Consider the following 18798-nt stretch of genomic DNA (forward strand, 5'->3'; position numbering starts at 1 on the left):
ATATATATTTGTCTGTTCTTTACCTTTTGTTACTTCAGAAGGTTAGCAAGATTCTTCTGGTTTTAAAAAATCAAGTTTATAAAAAAGTTTTAAAAAAATTGGGGGTGTGGATATAGCTTAGGGGTAGAGCACTTGCCTGGAATGCTCGAGAGCCCAGGCTCGGATACCAGGACCACAAAAGCCATTTTTTGATATTTGGGATTAAAATTTGAATTTTGTAATATGGATTTTAGTAGATTGCAGTAGGAAATGCCAATACTTCTATCATTGTGATAGGCGTAATACCCACAGTGCACTTTTTATAATTAGAAATCATGTGGTGGGTGTGTGATGTCAGAGTTCAGTGGTTTATCGTCCCTCATTAAGGATGATAGATAGGAGGATTTTAATATATATTAAAAGATTTCCACGGACTTTAGGTAACTTGATATCTTGTGAGCCGAGAATAAATGTGAATACCTAACTGAGAGGTGAGGGTTTCCAGCCTTACCTTTTCTCATTAGCAGTACGCCCAGGGATGTCTGAATAATATTGGACGCCAGGCTTTTGACCTGCTTGTCCTTGTTCTGGAAATGGCCCAGTGCTGTTTATAGTTGTATAACTTCAGCGCAAGTGGTTTCTATAGCTACTGTCCAGTACCAGATGTAGAACACCGGAAGCTTTGATAAGGAGAGCAGGGATCCTCAACAAAAGCCGGACGTGGGTAATTACCCCCACGCTGAACTCTGAGGCCTGTTACATGCAGCATTATCATTTACTTTTCATTTCAGTCCCTGCTGATTACAAGAAAGAAAACCAGCCCACTGCCTTTCTCTTCCATCTCTTTGCCTTCTTCCTTGTGCTTTATTTAAGAGCATGTATCAGCTTAAATCTGTCTTACACCTCGAGAAGTCTTTGCCGACAAAGGAGATGAGCGTCACTAGTTGGGTGGCCTTTGCTCCGGTGACAGTGACACCGTTTTCCACTGATCACGGAATATGAGTGTTTCATAAGCCATTTGTACTCAAGTGTTTGCAGTGAAACCACTGTTCTGTTTAAACTGCTGTCACTTCGAGAATATAAATGACGTACAGTTCACAACTGCAGTGAGGTAGGAGAAGTCATGATCTCATGATCAGGAAGCTAAGGGAAAGGACAGTGTAAACCCGACCTACACTTCAGTCAGAAGCCATTTGGTTTTCTGGTGCCGACCGGTTGTGGAACTCAGCTGCTTCCTGCCCGGAGAGAGGAGATCCGCCATTGCCGTACAGCAGTGGTTTGATAAGTTGATCCTCATCCCTGGGTGATTTCAGTGAGGTTTGGGGGGCTCTATGAAATCAACTCTTGGAAGGACAGCGACATCACTGTACTTCAGGTGGGAGTTTGGTGCCAGTCACAATGTGGGTGGGAGCAGTGTGGGAGGAGAGGCTTTCGAGTGAGAGGAGCCGGTTTATAGCCAAGGGTCACGGAGGCTGGGAGGAAGTCAAGGAAATTCATACCCGATGATTCAGACTTTGCTGTGAGTGGATAGACAAATACTGTAAGAATTTCAAGACAGGTGAAATTTTGGAAAAGGTGTCATGCCAGATGGGAGGGAAAGCTGTCACGTAACAACTTGTACGTTGGTGTGCACTTGCTCTCCTTGACTTGGTTACATGTTGCTCCATGGGAGAGCTTCCGTCCTTCTTCCTGTACCCACTGGATGTTTGGGTCAGATGTCCAGGCTCAGTCCTTCCTTATCCTCAGAGAGCTCATACATGGGGAGAAACAGTTCCAGCATGGATGCTGAGTTCTGTGGTGATCTCAGAGGAGGCAGTGCTTGAGAGACAAGGAGGTGTTAACTCGGTGGGCAAGCCATCCTTTGAAACAAGGTGTGAGGCGTAGGAAGGGTTGTGCGTGCAGGAGCGCTGGCCACTTCAGTGTGACAGGAGTACGGAGCATTTTGGAGAGGAAGAGTGGGAGGTGATCTGGAAAGCTGTGGGGTGCCTGGCATTCAAGGGCCTGCCATACCACTGCAAGTTTCTCCCCCCGGTAAGAGCAAGCCCACGAGGGCTGCGTGTTAGGAGCGGGGAAGACATTCTTGTCTCACGAAGGTCACCCCAGCTTCAGTAGGTAGGTGGATTTGAGGTGTGCGCAGACCCTGGGGACAAACGTAAGGAGGCTCCTGGCACACAGACATGAAAGGTGGAACTGCAGGTTGTAGAGGACATGAAGGAATTGAAAGTGCTCTGGGGAGGTCTACCTGGCAGGACCTGTGACTTGGATAATTGGGGTGGATGTGATTGGAGACCTGGCTTGGGACAGCTGAGCGGATGACAGTTTTCTTCTTCCCCCCAAGGGCCTGCTGCGGGTCACTTTCCTCAGCTACTCCGAGTCTCCAAAGTGGCTGTTCTGCCCCTGCAGAGTCCCCTCCATCTCATCTCCTGCACAGTGGCCAGAATGTCCTTCAGAGTGGAAAGAGGCGATGAAACTGCCTTGCTTGTATCCGATGATCACTTTGTGTAGAAATCAGAGTGAAATTCTGCAGCTTTCCTGCCACTGCCAGGCCACCCAGCTGTTCCAGGGCCTCTTGGGTTTCCCTTTCAAAGCCTAGCCACGTGGGCCTCCTTTTTTGTTTTCCAAGGTGGACTCACCTCTTTCCTGTCTCAGAATTTCCTTATTGTGTTTCATCTCCCTGGAATGTTGCCTGCATCTCTCTGTAAATTTAATTCATCCTCAGGTCTCAGATAACTGTCACCTCAATAGGGAAATCTTTCCTATCTTTCCGCCTAACCCCCTTCTTAGTCAGATTTCCATTGCTGTGACAAAGTACCTGATATAAACCAACTTTAAGGTGAGAAGAGTGATTTTGGCTCATGGTTTTGTGGTTTCAGTCCTTGGGCTGCTGGTTCCGTTGCTGTCCTGAGGTGGGCAGAGCATTATGTCAGGTGGGCAAGGTGCCCAAAGCTGCTCGCCTCTTGGCAGCCAGGAAGCAGAGGAGAGGGAGCAGCTGAGGACCAGGTAGAGAACTCAGGGTCACACCCCGGGATCCACTTCCTGATCCTGTCAATGACCGGTAATGTCATCAAATTAGCTGAAGTCTCCATGACCTGGTCACCTTCCAGAAGCCCCACCTTTGCACACATCAGACCACAGGGGACATTTAAGATGTAAACCATAACACCCTCCAAGTCAGGGTCTCCCTTTTCTTCCCGATGTTTAATCACGGTTTGTAAGTGTACATCTGGATGCACGTTGTTTAATACCTGTCTTCCACCAGTGTGCAGCTCTATGAGAACACGGATCTTGAATCTTTTGCTCCTCCCTATATAAATGTTTGTGAAGGAAATAGTAACTTCTCAGTCATAATTCTGGGCTCTTCTAGAATATAAAAAGTCTTATTTAACAGTATTTAAATCATCTGCTTCAAAGAAGAGTTGAACAGGTAGTTATGGCGAACCGAAACTTCCCCCTTTGAAATACACTGATTTTTTTTTTTAATCCTGCAGAACCTAGGCCTTATCTCTCATGAGAAGCAACCAAAAAGCAGCTGAATGACCCACGATGGCAACTGGGCCCCTCCCTTTTATTTATTTAGGGAGAAGTCGATGCACGAGAATGGCAAATTTCTGAGAGGAGATGGGAATTAGGAAGACAGATTTTGCCTAGGAAGAGTTCTTAATGAACAATCGTGTTTCTTTACAGTCTGAGCAGTTATGCTACTGAGTTTGAGAAATGCTTTCAGAAGTCCATATTCTCACAACATAACCCAGTGTCATCAGGTCCAGTCGGTGTCAGTTTCTGATGTCACCGTAGTACCTACAAAGTTATGTTTCTCATCTTCAGCATGTATTCTTCTTCAGATTAAAATTTATCACAAGCGCCTGAAGTTCTAGCTTTTATAAAGCCTTTTAAATTCATTTGAATGCTGCACTTTTTGATATGCTTTATTTTTAGTTGTAAAAATAATAACTTGAGAACAGGATAGTTTATGGACTTTCTCTTTCCTGTTCTAGAAAGTAGCTTGCAGTTTAAGGTTGGACACAGATGAGCGATAAACTTTAGAATCACTAAGGTGAATATGCATTTGTCTATTTCTCCATCGTTCTTTAAAAATTCCATGGTTCAGTAAATGCTCCTGCTTGCTGGGGAACAAAGGCCCACCTGATCATGTAGGGGCTTCCAGACTCCATCTTTTCAGCAGTCGGGTCTTGTGAACAGCAGGGGAAACAGTGCCCTGACCATCACTGTCTGGTCTGCCTGCCATTGAGGAAGGGATTTACCCGTGTCAGCCAGCAGAGGGCGGTGTTTGCACAAAAGTGAACTGGGAAGCTTCCTCGGTTTCTTTGGTGGGGGTTAGAATTCTTAGTGTGGTTTACATCTAGAATTAGCAGTACTGATAGCACAGGAAATTGGCTGGTGGGACAGTGGTTAAAGGGGTTCTGTCTAAAAGTTCAGATCTGAAATATGTGCTTCCACAGCTCAGCTGTTCAGTGAGGAAGGTCTCCATTTTGAATGACTGGTAATGCACCTTGTGGGAAATTAACTCTTTAGCCATTGTTTTGGTGTAGTTTTTTTGAGAGTGAGAGTTTTGTGTGTGTGTGTGTGTGTGTGTGTGTCTGTATGTGTGTAGCAATGTAATGAAAAAAGCATGAACTTTTGAAGTGTGATTTAGGCTGTGGCTCTGGGAATGCTACTTACTAGCCTTTGGACTTTGGAAGGTTAGTTAGACTCCTTCAGCCGGTTTCCCTATCTACGGAACTAGACAAAAATCTACTCTGAAAAGATGCAGGGAATGAGGTAACTGACTTATGTAAAACACATACTTGACAGCAAATATATATTAACTCCTTTCTTTTCTTTTCTTTTTTTTTTTTTTTTTGAGACAGGGTCTCACTGTATAGTTGAGACTGACCTGGAACTCACTATGTAGCCCAGGCTGGTCTCGAACTCACAGCAATCCTCCTGCCTCAGCCTCTCAAGTGCTGGGATTACAGATGTGCGCCACTATGCCCGGCCTTAACTCCTTTCTTAATCAGAATTCCTATGTTCCTTGTAAAAGTTAGTTGCTCTTTGTCTAATGGGGTAAATGAGAGGTGTAAAAGCTGTCTTTTTCCATTATCTAGGCATTCATGGCTAGTACAAATTCTTAGAATTTCTGTAGAATTCTGCAGAATTTCTGGCTTAAAAAATGTTGATAAACAATCGTGTCATTGACCATCTTAGTATTTTCTTCTATCTCCTTAATTACTACCAATTTTCACGGAATTTTTGAAAGGTAGTCTAATTTTTCATCACCATAGTTTTCTCTTTTGGTATTTACTAATTCTTTGTATGTTTATATTTTACATCGTGTTTTTTTTTTTTTTTTGGTTTATTAAAAATTGGCAGAATTTGGATTCTGTGATACACTGCAGATCCCATGATCAGTAGCAGTAAGATTTGGAGATGTTAGAGGAACGGAAAATGAAACTGTGGGGGACAAGCATGCCGGCATGAGGAAGGTCAGAGACCTTATTGCTTGGGGATAGATGCTTCTCTCTTAAAGAAACACTTGGGCTTTGAGATACTGAGTTTAAAAGCAACAGCAACTTGGATATTCCTGGTGGAGATGGGCAGAGAATGTGAATCGAGAGGAGTCTGAAAAGGTGATGAAAAATATGTAGAGTTGAGTATCATTGTGTCAAGTATGAGCCGTGGTAAAGTAATCTACAGATAGATGAAAGAGGCAGAGGGAAAAGAAAGCCACAGTTGAGCTTGCCGTTTTCTTCGGCACTGAGGCGGTTTCAGTTCGGAATGCCGTGTGTACAGTGGCACATTTCCCACGGGCTGGGCATGTTGTGATCATGTGATTGCAGGTGTGTGGCATTTCCACGTGTGATGCCCAGTATGACATATGTTAGAGGAAATGTTCACGGGGGACATTTCAGGGGCCTTGCTGAAAGTAAGCCTGTTCCCTGGTGTCTGACTGATGCTGGCCCGACTTGGGCTGTGGATGTTGTGTGGTCCCCTCGGCCCCTACTGATTGGGAACTGGTGGGTTTTCCAGGGGTCTCTGTTGTGAAAGTCGTGTTTCACAGCTGGGGGACAGAAGGTGCTGGACACAGGGATACTCCCGCCCGGGACCCAGGCAGCCTCCTCACACGTGCTGAGCGACACAGAGCACTGGTTTTCCCCAGAGGTTACCTTCTGAGGTCAGTGGCCTCTCCCACATTTGCAGGAGCGTGTGTGCCTCTGCTCCTGTGTTGTGGCGGCATTGCCTGTTGAGGTGTCGCCTGGCTTTTGCTGTACTGTAGGAGGCTCTTGAGGTCTAAACTGTTCAGAGAATGACTTGTGGGTAGTAGATGCTTTTTTAATAGGTTTTCATCATTGCCTTGGGTTTTTTCCAGGCTTGTGCTGTTCCGGGCTAGTCCTGTCTCTGATGCTGATCTTTATCTTCCCCGTTCTTTATCAACTTATTTCCTTCAGGTCAAAAATGACCTGTTTAGCAAGTTCTCTCTCTCGTCCATGAGCAAGGCCTGTGTTCTGCAGCCTTTGGGCTTTCCTCTCCTGCGTAGCAGAGGTCAGCGAGGCCCTCTGGTGTCTGCCCCCAGAACTGCAATATTTACGCCTGTCTTCTCCCTCTGCAGCTCTAGCTTGGTCCCTGGAGTTATGCACAGTGCATTTTGAGCAAGAAGCGATCTTAAATGGCCCACGGAGCCAAGCAGAGACTGGAGGATGGAGATGCAAAGGCACGAGGGACTTGGTTGCCAGATTGTGTTCTGGTTGCTCTCGTGTAGGAGAGCAAAGGAGATGGCATTCAGCAAACTAACATGAGGTTGGATGTGACTCCCCGGTGATAGAAGAAAAACGCCTGGCCACTGGGGAAAGTTTGTGAGGACGTTAGCCAAGGGTGGCATATTAAATGTGCACTGTAATACACCGAGTTTGATCATAGGGTGGACTGCAGACTGGAGAGGAACAGAAGGCGGGACCCTGGCCATTCAGGGACAAGAGAGGAGAGAAGAGCGGGGCTGTGAGTGGGAGGAGGGGTCTGAGGAAGCCCTGGACTCAGGCTCTGATTTTGACGCCACCGAGCTGTGAGGACAGAGTAACAGCGGGGCGGCCTCTGGACATAGCTGTTGAGACGTAACCAAAGGAATTGTTTCCTTTTCGACTCGAGCTGCAGCAGCTCGGGGGTGGACAGGTTCTATAGAGATTTTGTCCGACATGAGAAAAGCATTAGGAATTTCCTGGTGGAGTCATTGACGGCGTTCCCTGCCTTTTCTTCAGACCTGGACAGAGTGAAAGGGACCAGGGTGAGATAAAACACTGGAGCGTTGCTTTCTGTTGCTGCCGCCGTGAGTGCATCGCGAGATGCGGATGGACTGGGTCTGCTCGAGACATCAGCCGTCCTGCTGGGGGTGAGATCCTCGGCATCCCAGGGCTCCCTGTGTCTCCTCCTGGGATGAAATGTGTCCCTTAGGTAATAGAAACCACCCAATCCTACTTGGGCTTCAGCACACTTCCTCCTCGGTAGGCAGCTTAGCTGCCAAAGCCTTGGTTCGTCACCCGCTCTTTCCCAAGGCCCCTGCTGCTTCCTGACTTGGGCACACTTGGCTCCTGCAGGGAACCTCCTCTAGCCGCAGGCTTGAGTCCATGAGAACTCTGCCCTGCCACATACCAGCGGTTATCTTGGGCCTGTGTCAAACAGTTCTTCATCAACAAAAGTGTAATGAAGTGTGCACACCACTTGGAGCATTGTGGGTTGTGTTAGCGCATAGAAAATGGGTAGTGCAGTTTTTTACTCTTAAGAAAAGCTTACTGAGTACGACTTTTCCTTTGGAATTTGTCAGTTGTGCACCTAGAGGTTAACGCATTATATTCACTGATTGGGAATTCCAATGTCCCCTAAATCGAGTAGCCACGGGGACTGGAATTGCAGTGTACTTAGTGCCATAAAACCTAAGTAGCTTCCTCTTTGTGTTTGATGAATCAGGGAATCTGGGAATGTTTAATAATTTTTTATGGGATTTAAAAAATATGTGTTGCTAAAAACAGTTTCTGCAGAAAGAAATGAGTCAACATTGTTTTGGCTGAAGTCGGGTTTTTTGTTAATGTTAGATAGGAGAGGAAGGGTGAAGGTACTCATTTCTCAGAGGAGTAAGCAAAACCAAAAATGTTTTGAGAAATGTTATATTTAGATACATTTTTAGCTTTCATTTTGACCCCCAAATCAGGATTTAAAAAATTAGGCATCCTGTTTTCTGACTGAGTCATCTCACCTGTTCTCAGTCATAGTGATCGCGTGTAATTGAACATGAAGAGCCTGCGCAGTTTTTATTTCTGATTAGATTTGTTTTCACAGTTTGGACCGGGAAGCTGATGGCTCAGAGTTCCCTGTCATCTTCCCATCTTTCTCCCTCAGTTCAGATGGGCATTTCCGGCCTCCCTGAGGGTCCTGTGAGTGCCAGCCCTAGTTGTCTTTGAAACCTAAGCGTGCAGATCCCTTGTTCAGCCTGATCTTGACCTGCTCTGTTGGGAATCCTTTGTCTCATCAGCCGGATGCGAAGTCAGAGCTGCAGAGTTTTCACAACTCTCTGACATCATAAGGCTTCAGTGGTCTCTGTATACTCCTTTCTCTGATTAGAAGTTTCTTGCTTCCTTGTTCTTAGCCATAGCCGCAGATGATTTTGGTGTGTGCTGAACTAGGAGTCAGAGAAGCCTGTAGTTTTGACTGCGTCCCCTGGAACAAGTCTCTTTGCTCTCCTTGGGTCATAAAAGTGTTTGTCTTCCGGGGAGAGGGTGGTTTGAAACTCAGTGGGGTGAAATAAGTGAAAACTCTTTGAATGTCCAAGCGTGATATGGGAGTGAGATGATTGTATGTTTCCGATTCACATATCAAAGGCAAATGTGCACCGGAGTAGGGTTCTGCTTCATGTAATGGCGGCTTGAATTGCAGTCTGGCTGGAGAAATACCTCACACATCTTCTGTCTTGTATTTTCCAACCGACCAGGACCGGGCCCAGTATTCACATCTGCGCAGTGACCATTTCCTGCCGTATCAAGGGCACAATTCCTTCCGTGAGAAGTATTTCAGTGGCGTCACCAAAAGGATCACCAAGGAAGAAAAATCCAGCCAGGAGTGAAAAATTTCGATTTTTGACAAGAAAGGTTATTTGGGCAGAAAAAGACATTGGGATATGAACTTTCATATATGATCCTGAACACATGGACTCCTTTCAACATTTTTTTATAGGAAGATACGACAAAGTAAATTGAGCAGTTTAAAAATTATCTTTGTTTTATAGACTCATTGTTTTATATGTTATGAGCTCTTTTGAACCTTATTTAACTTATATTTGTACTTTCAAGTATTCATGGAGATTGAACTGTTATATTTTTTACAATTAATTTACAGAGAAAATGTTGCAGGCTTTTTGAAAGTATCTGCCAGATAATGTTGTAGGCAGTTAATGGTGGTTGAGAATTTATTCATTTGTAAATTAGATTAGTTTGATTTTTGATTGTAACCGATGTACATAGCCACCGATAAACATGACTATGATTTTCTAAAACTATGTTGTGTTCAGTACTTTTCAGAGCAATGTGATGGGAGCCCAGTTTTTATTTCTCAGCTCCAGACAGGTGAGAGGCTTGGACCTGACAGCATGGAAAGGTCCCAGCCTCCTCCAGGCCATGCACATCTGAAGTTCTTCTGTGCCTTGGATTTGCTCCTGCATTCCTAAATCTTGACTGTCAGTCAAGTTAACTGCCTCAATTTTTGGTTGAGAAAGTAACCGCTGGTTAAAAGCAGTAACAACACAACACACAAATCCTGATGGTTCCCTAATGGTATTAAGCCTAATCAGTGTACTTTGAAATAGAAGCTGTATTTTTCTTGAAGGAGAAACTTTGCTGAGTCCACACTGTGTCTGTCATGGAAAGATCTTGTTTGAAAGCCGCCAGAGCCATTAATTCAGGATGCTAATGGCTTTCCTGCCTTCGGTGGTCAAATGTACCTCAGCAGGGTGGCGGTAAATGGATCCTCCCTCTCCAACCAGGGCCCATTTTTATTTATGTTATTATTATTATTTCAGCATTACTGCTGACTTCTATGAACTTGCAGTATTAACTTACGAGGCACAGGAGCTCCAAAAGACCAGTGCTGTCCAAGCAGAGAGAGAGGTCAGGCCGTCCGCTTCGTTCTCTGTTTCTTGTATTGTAGCTCTGGATTTCAGCAGTAGGTCTCAGATGTTTCGGTGATAGTTTTGTTTGGGTTTCTAGATGTGATTTGTGGTACGCTGGGGAAAATCTAAAAGCATGCAAGGATGATTTATTTTCAGTGTTTCTGTTGTAAGCCATCTTATTTAAAATTTTTTTGAGGTTATATGGGAGGTGAGTATGAAACTTTGTAGCTGACTCAATTGGAATATGAGATTTTAGCTTAGGCCCTCTTTTAGAGTGTCACAAAAATCAGTCCAAATAGTTTTGGAAATTTTCAGTATTAATTTTAGTTACTCTGCTCTTCTAAATTATCCAACACATTAAGAAACTTTCAAATTATTTGCTGTTACACTGACTGAGGTCTTCTTCTAATACTCAATTCTTGTTTTGCTTGTGTTCGTTTGTGTAAGTTCCGATTTCACACTCCCGAAATGTCACAAGTGTAAATTGGCATAGTAGTTTTGAAGTTGAAACCCAGGAGTGAAAAAGACATCCGATTGCATTCACCCGATTTTGGTTTTAGAGTGTAGGTTTCACGCTCTCCTGCTCTACAAAGGGACATTTTTTTCTGGCATCAGCATCGCATGTCCTTTGGCATAAGTTGTAGAAGGTCCTTTTCAGGGTTGTTTGAGCTGTGTGAGCTCTGACTGGATTCCCCAAGCTCCTGCAAGCAGGACTGTACCTGGCCAGGTTCCTGCATCTCAGATGGCGCTGCCGTGGGAGTTTACAGTGTGAGCTGGGAAGTCACCCTAGCTGGTCTGTGGATGGGCTCATGTAATGTTCCTAACAGGGCAAAATCTATCGTTTTGTTTCTGACCTATATTACACAGGCATAAAATCCAGACAGTTACCTTGGTGGTATTTCATCAGAAACACCTTCTTCCTGCCCGCTCTGCGGAGTACTGTTTTTTTGCTATGATAGTTGGATGGGAATAACAGAGTAGGTGGTCTTGGGTGTGTGTAGCCAAAGTGGCCAGTAGATTTTTCAAAAGTTTAAAATCTGCTAATATTTTCTCAGCCCCTTCCTACCCAGAGTGACCCAGCTTCGAGCCAGCTTACCACTGACTTCCTCGTGACTCACTCTTTAAATATGAGGGTTGTGTAATGAAACGTTTTCAAACTGTTTAAGCCCTGGGAGGTAAGACAGTCTTGCCACTATTTCTCTGTTGAGAAAATTCACTCAAGTATGGAGCTGCCCTACATCTTTCAGAAAACTAAGGAAGAGTGCTCAGGTTTGATAGGATAAAGCAGAATGCGAGTTAACCTCATGAGATTGTTGTGTTCGGTGTGTTTATTTGGGTAGAAAATGTGCTGTGAAACTTTGAGACATAGAAATAGCTTTGAAGGTAATATATTTTATACTCGGTAGATTAAGGATGCAGTGTAGAATATGTTAAGATTTAACATCAGGAAATAAGATGTTAAAGTTTTGTCATCTCGAGGCCAATGTAAGCAAATCTTTCTCCTGAACAAGAGGCTGTGGTTGTTCAGTGTAAGAACTACTGACATATTACGCTGGAAATGCTACCAAGTCCTTCTATCCAAAGAGAGAGAGAAAAAAGCATAATGTTTCTTTATTAAAAGCCGAAGGTGACCTATTTTTGGTGAGATGATCTTTCTATGCCATTTTAATAAAATCTCCCTTGAAAAAGCACAGTGGAGTGAACCTGATGATAATACGGGGTGGGGGTGGGGGAGGAAAAAAAGAAAAACTTTCGTAGCTAAGCAGGGCATAAATAAATTCATCAGCACAGCACAGGGGCAGGAGTGGAGATGGGTGTTGCCAAAGAAACTGATGACCTTACTGTCGACCTGTGTGACCAAAAGAGAATAAATTACACCAAAATAAGAACTTTGGCTCTCTTCTGCAAGAATATGGTTTTGGTCCATCACAAAGCTATTTAGAAAACTAAACACTTGTAAGAATCTTTTTCTTAGAAGGATTGTATTCATAGAGTAAGTGGAGTTTAACTTTCATTTCTAAGTCACCCACTCCCATTTTTCTCAGATATTTATCAAGTAATGTGGTTTGTAATCTAAACAAAAAAAGTGCCTTAATCCAGAACATACACATGGACACAATAACGCTACACTGATGGTGTTTGTACTTTCTTAAAACATTAAGATCTTCTCTAAAACAGAGTGGTTTGAGAACATAAGGTCTAGAGTGTAAAGAATTATAATGGAATGATAAACATATCTGGGATTCTATCTAGCCATAGAATCAGAGAGACAGCACATTCCTGTCTATCCTTTGGGGTGAAAAAAGCTGGAGAAGCTGATTCTCCTCCCTTGAAAGAAGTCCGCCTGGGGATGTGCATATGTTTCACTGTGTGGGAAAAGTACATTGACATTTCGACATAATTGAGGCCAACCTGGCTTTTGGCTCTTACCCCAACACGCAGAAGCCGTTGTGGACGGGCTCGGGAGGACAGACCTCTCATTGTGGCAGTCTCTTAAGAAGCCTGGGTCATGGGACAAAACGGGGCTTAACAGATGAATGTTCAGATAAGCCAGCTTCCCGAACGTAACTGTCAGCCCTATTTCTTGGGCTTTTAGGATGTGCTTAGTATATTTTTGTCTAGAGTTTGAAAGTTCTCACTAAGATAATCGTGTTGCAGTCATGCTAAACTGAATTGCCTCGAAAGGATTCTGCTGTGACATTTTAATCTGTGACTCTGAAATCTCCCCCTTTATTTAAGCCTTACTGGCCCTCCTGAGGGTGCGTCCGGAGACCCATGTTTTGGCTCACCTCCAGCAGTGAAGATTAGGTGGCCTTACATGTGAAGGTAGTTGAACTGAAAGAAAAAGGGCAGCAGACAGAGGAGAAAATAAACATAAGTGGAGCTGATACTGGAGTTGTGCTTTCATGGATATCCGTATAAGTTAGTGAAATAGATCACAACGGTCAGAATTGGAAGTGGTGAATGGTGAAGATCTGTAACTGTCCCTTAATACTTGTGTATAAACCATGGATTCATTTCACCCCAAGTCTTAATAAAGACTTTAGTACAAACAGCAGAAGTTTGTGTGCCCTCCCCACCTCAGTTCTGCACCTTGCATTCCTGAATGTTTTCTAAGTGAGGCAGTGGACTCCCTGTATCTGGAATCCAGGGCTGTTCTGAAATCCAGGATGTCTGTACAGTGAGCTACCCCTGACTCCAACTCCTGAAGCATAAGTCAAATTTGCATTCAAGGCTGGGAGGCAGTGTCTTCCCTCCAGAGTAAAAGGTATCCGTAGTGCCTGTGAGAAAACACTGGCATTCTGTCAGCTCAAGGTCTCCACCTTGTAATGAAACCCACTGCCTGCGGACACCCGTCTGGGCGGTCCAGTGTGCTCTCCGGGCCTGGGTATAAGGGAGAACTGACTGCCGCACTACTGACCAGGCTGCTCGCTGTGCCCAGAGTCCCATGGCTTCTGCCCATGCCCAGGGAACTGGCCGGCTACCTGGTTACCTGGTCACAGGGCACGCTCTCGAGCCCTGCATAGTGCTGGACAGTTCTTGGTGATGAAGATGGGACGCTGACCAAGACATGGCTCATGGGAGAGGATGGGGGCTCTGTGGCCCTCTTAGAGGATCTGGAGGGAGTCCATGGAATTGCTAGCAAAGATGACACCTAAAGATACACAGGGCTCGACATTATTACCTGTTCACGAGGCAGAGTGAGGCAGTAGTTGCAGACCAGGGCTCGGGAAGTAGGTTTATGGACAGCTGGCTGCACAGGGGGTTGCTGAGTTGTTACTAATAGTTTGTTTTCTGTGATTGGGGTGGGGTAGGGATGGGAGCTTCCTAGCAAGCAGCCAGTTAGCTCTGGGTCCCTCTCACTGAACCATCAGTACTCAGGTCTATTTTGGGTGGACTGAAAGTTCTGCCTGTGTACACAGCAGTTGCACAGACACGCACTGTAAATGCAGAACAGAAGTTTGTGACCCCCGTAGACTGGCAGAACTTTGGGCACGTTTGGGAGATGAGGTGGTGGGGTGCATGATCCTTACTAGCGAGCTCTAGCTGAGCTCCTCCTGTATGCCTGCCATGCCTGCCTGAGACCCTTTCAGAGATGTTGGTAAGAGACTTTTTTGTTTTTCCAGGGTTCCTTGCCGCTCTCAGGGGCTTCAGCCAACCAGGGAGAGATCCCTGACACAGACTCCAGGGGGCGCTGGTGAGCGACTGAGCGTTCCTGCCCTAGAGTTTAGGATGCCCAGGCCAAAGAACTTGAAGATAAGGAACCAGCCCGGAGAATTCTAGGCAGGGTTTTGCCATCAGATCCACGGCCTTTGAAAACTGCTCTACCTTTTCTGTTAAACGCAGGAAAAACTTAAGAGGTATTTCCTGGTAATGGGGCAGATGCTGCTGATTAATACAAATTCTTTAAAGAAAGTCAGAGGGGCCCCCGGAACTAAAATGGATACTGTCAGATGATTAGCTTGGGTAGACCAGGACCACTGGAATTGCTTTCTTCCCCTCGCGCTCTTCCTTCTTCTCTCCCTCGCTCTCTTCTTTGCTTTCTTCTTCCTTTTCCCTGCCAGCGGCTGGCATCTTGCTAACCCGGAAGTAAATCTGCTGTCCAGCACACTGCCGTGGTGTCCCTACCACATCCCCTGTGCTTCCTTCTCTGACTTCGGTTCTTTTACGGAAGATGTTAGGATGGGGCTGAAGTCTCTATACATAGGTGTCCGGATGAGTATGCCTGGGAGGAAAGAGATTCAAACTTACGCATCGGTTGGATGCAGGTGCCCTGTGCACGGGCTTAGTGCTCTGGGGAGGGGGCATGAATCCAACCGATGGGGCTCTGGCGGGGGCTGTAGTGGAAAGGGAAGAGGACAGGTGCCTGGGTTTGGCCCTGTGAACCACGTCAGTGTGTTTATTCCTCTGACATTGATGTAGTGGGACTTGGGGAGTTATATACTTAAACTTTCTGCCCCACAAATGCTAAAAGGAATTCTCCCAACCACAGAGAACCTCATGCAGATGAGTGATAGTGTCTTTTTTTTTTTTTCCCCGTGCTGGAGCTTGAACCCAGGGCCTTTGCAATGAGCTACATCCCAGCCCTTTTTAAATTTTGAGATGGGGTCTTGCTAAGTCACTGAATTGCCCAGGCCGGGCTTAAGCTTGCAATCCTCCAGCCTCAGCCTCTCAGATTGCTGGGATTATAGGCCTGTGCCACAGCACCTGGCAGTGCTAGTATTTTAGAGGTCACACGACCTATGTCCCTTGGGAGCTACAGAATCTCCTGTGACCCCTTGTGTCCTTGGCCTTTTGGACCCCTAGACTCCTGAGTCAGCCAGGCACATTCTGTGGGACTGAAAATAACTGTTCGCATTCTGCTGGGCTCTTGATGAAAAACCACAATGGATCCCGCTACCCCCTGGGATGGAGCAGACAGACTCATGACTGCCCAGGTGGAAAGGGCCCAGTGAACCTTGTTTGTCACATAGAATTGTTGTAAGCAAGAATGAAGCAGGCTGGCCAAGCATGGTGGTGCATGCCTGTAACCCCAGTACTGTGGAAGGCTGAGGCAGGAGGATTCATAAGTTTAAGCACAGCCTGGCAACTCAGCCAGTTAATAAGATCCTGTCTCAAAATAAGAAATGGAAGGGCCTGGGGATGTAGCTCACAGGGCCCTGGGTTCAATCCCCAGCACCAGAAACAAAAGTCAAAACAAAACAGAAGCAGCAGGCTTGGCCCCAGTGGCATCTTGGATTTTCATGAAAAGGTAGCAGCTATCCCTTTGGTGGAAAAATAATCCCTCACTCCACCACCACCACCACGAGCATAGGTCCCCATTCACTGGCATCTCAGTTTATAAAGGACACTTTTAGGGGAGTTAAGAGTACCTTTAGGTTGTATTCCGGGGCTGAGAGGCTGATGTGCCATTTGGCCTTGGCAGCAGGGGTGCAGAGAGCTGGACAGGAAGTGGTTGCTTTGGCCGGCGGGCAGAGCTCAGGATGCAGCTCTGGTCCACACCCTCCTCAGTGACCTTTCTGTGGTTCCTGTCTGTGCAGCTGTTGCTGAGGACTGAGCTTTCCCCACCCGTGGAGAACCACACCCTGGCAGTTTACCCTGTGGCTTTATACACGGGAACCGATGTGACTGCGGACAGAAGCCACGAGTCCCTCCCTGTGGGGTGCTCAAGACTCGTTTCCTGGTGAGGCCTAGAGCCGAGCCCCTCAGTGAGCCACTGCCTGGCCGTGTTCCGGACACGACACATCCTGTGTTGTAGATGGGACACAAAGGCAGGGATCTGTGACTCTGGGGCCGGACTGGTGGCTCCTGCCCGAGGCTGACCTGGTGCCCAGAGTGAGGGACAGAGTGCACCCAGGTCCGGAGCACTGCTGTCCCGCCCTTGGCAGACTGATCCCTCCAGACCTCTGCCCCTCCTCAGCGCAATTGGTTGTTGGTCGCTGCTATCGATGTTTTCTCAGGTTACCTGTCCCTGTGCCCTCCATCCTTCCACTCCGGCTGCATCACGCCGGCAGCCAATTTATATCATGTGTTTGGGCTTTGACCATTCAGTATGAGACTGGGATGCATTTTATTGCAAGAGCCACTAACCCACGGGCTGGTAGTTGAGGTGTGGGTTTAACTCAGACAATTGGCGATTAATAACCTCAGTCTCGGGCCGAGGAGCTTCCTCCAAACCCACACTCAGGATGGAGGGAAAGGCCAGGGATTTGGCTCCGTGGTGCCACCACCTGCCTCGCAAGCACAAGGGCCTGAGTTTGATCCCCAGTAAAAAAAAAAAAAAAAAAAAGAGGGAAAGTCTCACTTTGCCTGGTATGTTTTAATATCACTGTTGGGGTAGAAACATCAGTATTATAGTTGACTTATGAATGTTCTTGCTCTCTTTACACTTTCCTCTGGGTTCCAAATGTTAAAATTTTTGTTCTATTTTATTTCAGTGGCAGTGATTGTTCCCCTGTATTATTGTATATATTATTGTACTTTTCTGTATCGCATGTTCCAAAGCTCATCTCTTGGTGAGTGGTGGATCCTTGTAAGAGTTCCACACTTGGGTTCAAATAATCCAAATGGATTTACAGTCTGGTTGGGGAGATGAGACCAGTGCTTGAAAAGAGCAGCAGAACCATCAACAGTTTGAAGGGGGAAGAATTTCCTTTAGAGCGGATAATTTAATAAAGATGTCACAGAAGACAGTGCTGCACCATAAGGAATGAAAGTAACTCAGTTAGGTGGAAGGAGGAAAGACCCATATTCCCCAATAGAGGGGTGTGTGTGTGTGTGTGTGTGTGTGTATGTGCGTGTGCACACGCGCGTGCGCATGTGCTCAGACATACAGTTCAGACATGGAATTGTGCAAGTGTAGTCCAGGAGACAGAGGTGCCCTAGACCAGCTGTGCTGGGAGGTTCACATGTGTGATGATGGGAAGAAGGGAGCCCGGGATCCAGTTGTGCAGGACCTTGAGTGCCGGCCCAAGGAATTTGTAGAACTAACTCTGGGCAGTGGAAAATGGGCATGAGACTGAAGATCTGAGAAAAGGGAATGATATTTCAGAGAGATGACTTGGGGATGCAGTGAGATGCAGGATGTATTTGGGACAGACCAGAAGGTTGAGGAATAATCCAGGTGAGAATCTGCACCAACCATAGGATTGGAACCACAGAAACATGGGAGCCGTAATATTCCTTGATTGATTTGTTCAGCAGCGATTGAGTCCATTGGCCCAAAGCAAAATGGCCAAACTGCCATGGGCTGAAACTTGTACATCCATGAACCAGAATAAATCTTGCCCTGTTTTGATTTTTCTGAAGTGTTTTGTCACAGCAGTGGAGAGTTGACAAACTGAGCGTTTGATACATAACAGCCTGCTCCTGCTTGTCCCATAGCTCCTCATGGTCAGATGTCCACAGGAAGCTCATCCTTTTTCTACCATCTTCCAGTCCACAGTTTGCTTTGGGTCTGTCATGAGGCAACCTGCCATTCTGGAAGGCGCAGGGGTCTGGAAGCCTTTCAACTTTCACCTTTTACCTCACCTGGAAGCCGAGATTGAGAGAGAGGGGTCAGGGCTCCATGCTCCCCTTCAAGGCCACACCCTACAACCTAACTTCCACCAGTCAGGTCCAACCTCCTCTCTCATAGCACCCTGGGCAGGCAGCACTGGCCTTTGAGGGACATTGAAGATCCAAACCACATCAAAGACTGAAGCTAGACAATGATTGCTTGTGTGAGCAGCCAAAGATCCCTGCCCTGCACAGCTCTGCGATCTATTCTGTGGCATTTTCCACCCCCGCTCACTATGTGTTTGGCCAAGAGAACAAACATGACTAATTGCTCATGGGCCCAGCTCAGGCAATCCCAAGATTACTATAAGAAATTCATGCTAGAATTACCAAATGGGCTGAAACTTCTCCATTGCAGCCTGAAGCTCTTGAGAATAGCGCTCGTTTTGGGATGACAGCTTCTTCTTGAGCTGAGAGGGTTGGGGCTGTACTTTTTTCATAAAGTGACTATGTTACATCATAGGGTCAGGATTTAAAGAAACTGATAAGCGTTGTTAGTTGTCTCTAAGAAAAACCCACTCTAGAAACAAAGAGGCCACTGCTGTTTGGGTTGAGTATGTGGAAAAGGAAAAATGTTGGGGCGTTTCCTTTCCTCTCCTTATCCTTAAAAAACA

The 18798-nt window shown here is 46.0% G+C and overlaps 1 protein-coding gene across 11 annotated transcripts in view; it reads left to right on the forward strand.

Annotated features, from left to right (window-relative positions):
- Trmt11 (tRNA methyltransferase 11 homolog) overlaps positions 1-18798 on the forward strand; it is a 196279-nt gene that overhangs the window by 45364 nt on the left and 132117 nt on the right. For 10 of the 11 annotated variants that reach the window (XM_010625750.3, XM_019207694.2, XM_019207695.2 and 7 more), the window contains one exon: positions 8954-9332. The exons of the other annotated variant lie outside the window; for it this stretch is intronic. In XM_010625750.3, coding sequence (XP_010624052.1) covers positions 8954-9085 — 132 coding nt within the window. In that variant the 3' untranslated portion in view covers positions 9086-9332. Of the gene's footprint in view, positions 1-8953; positions 9333-18798 lie in introns of those variants that run through there. 11 annotated transcript variants of the gene reach the window in all.

The sequence above is a fragment of the Fukomys damarensis genome, unplaced genomic scaffold (assembly GCF_012274545.1).
Source record: "Fukomys damarensis isolate Sample0158 unplaced genomic scaffold, DMR_v1.0_HiC HiC_scaffold_14, whole genome shotgun sequence".
Lineage (NCBI taxonomy): Eukaryota > Metazoa > Chordata > Mammalia > Rodentia > Bathyergidae > Fukomys > Fukomys damarensis.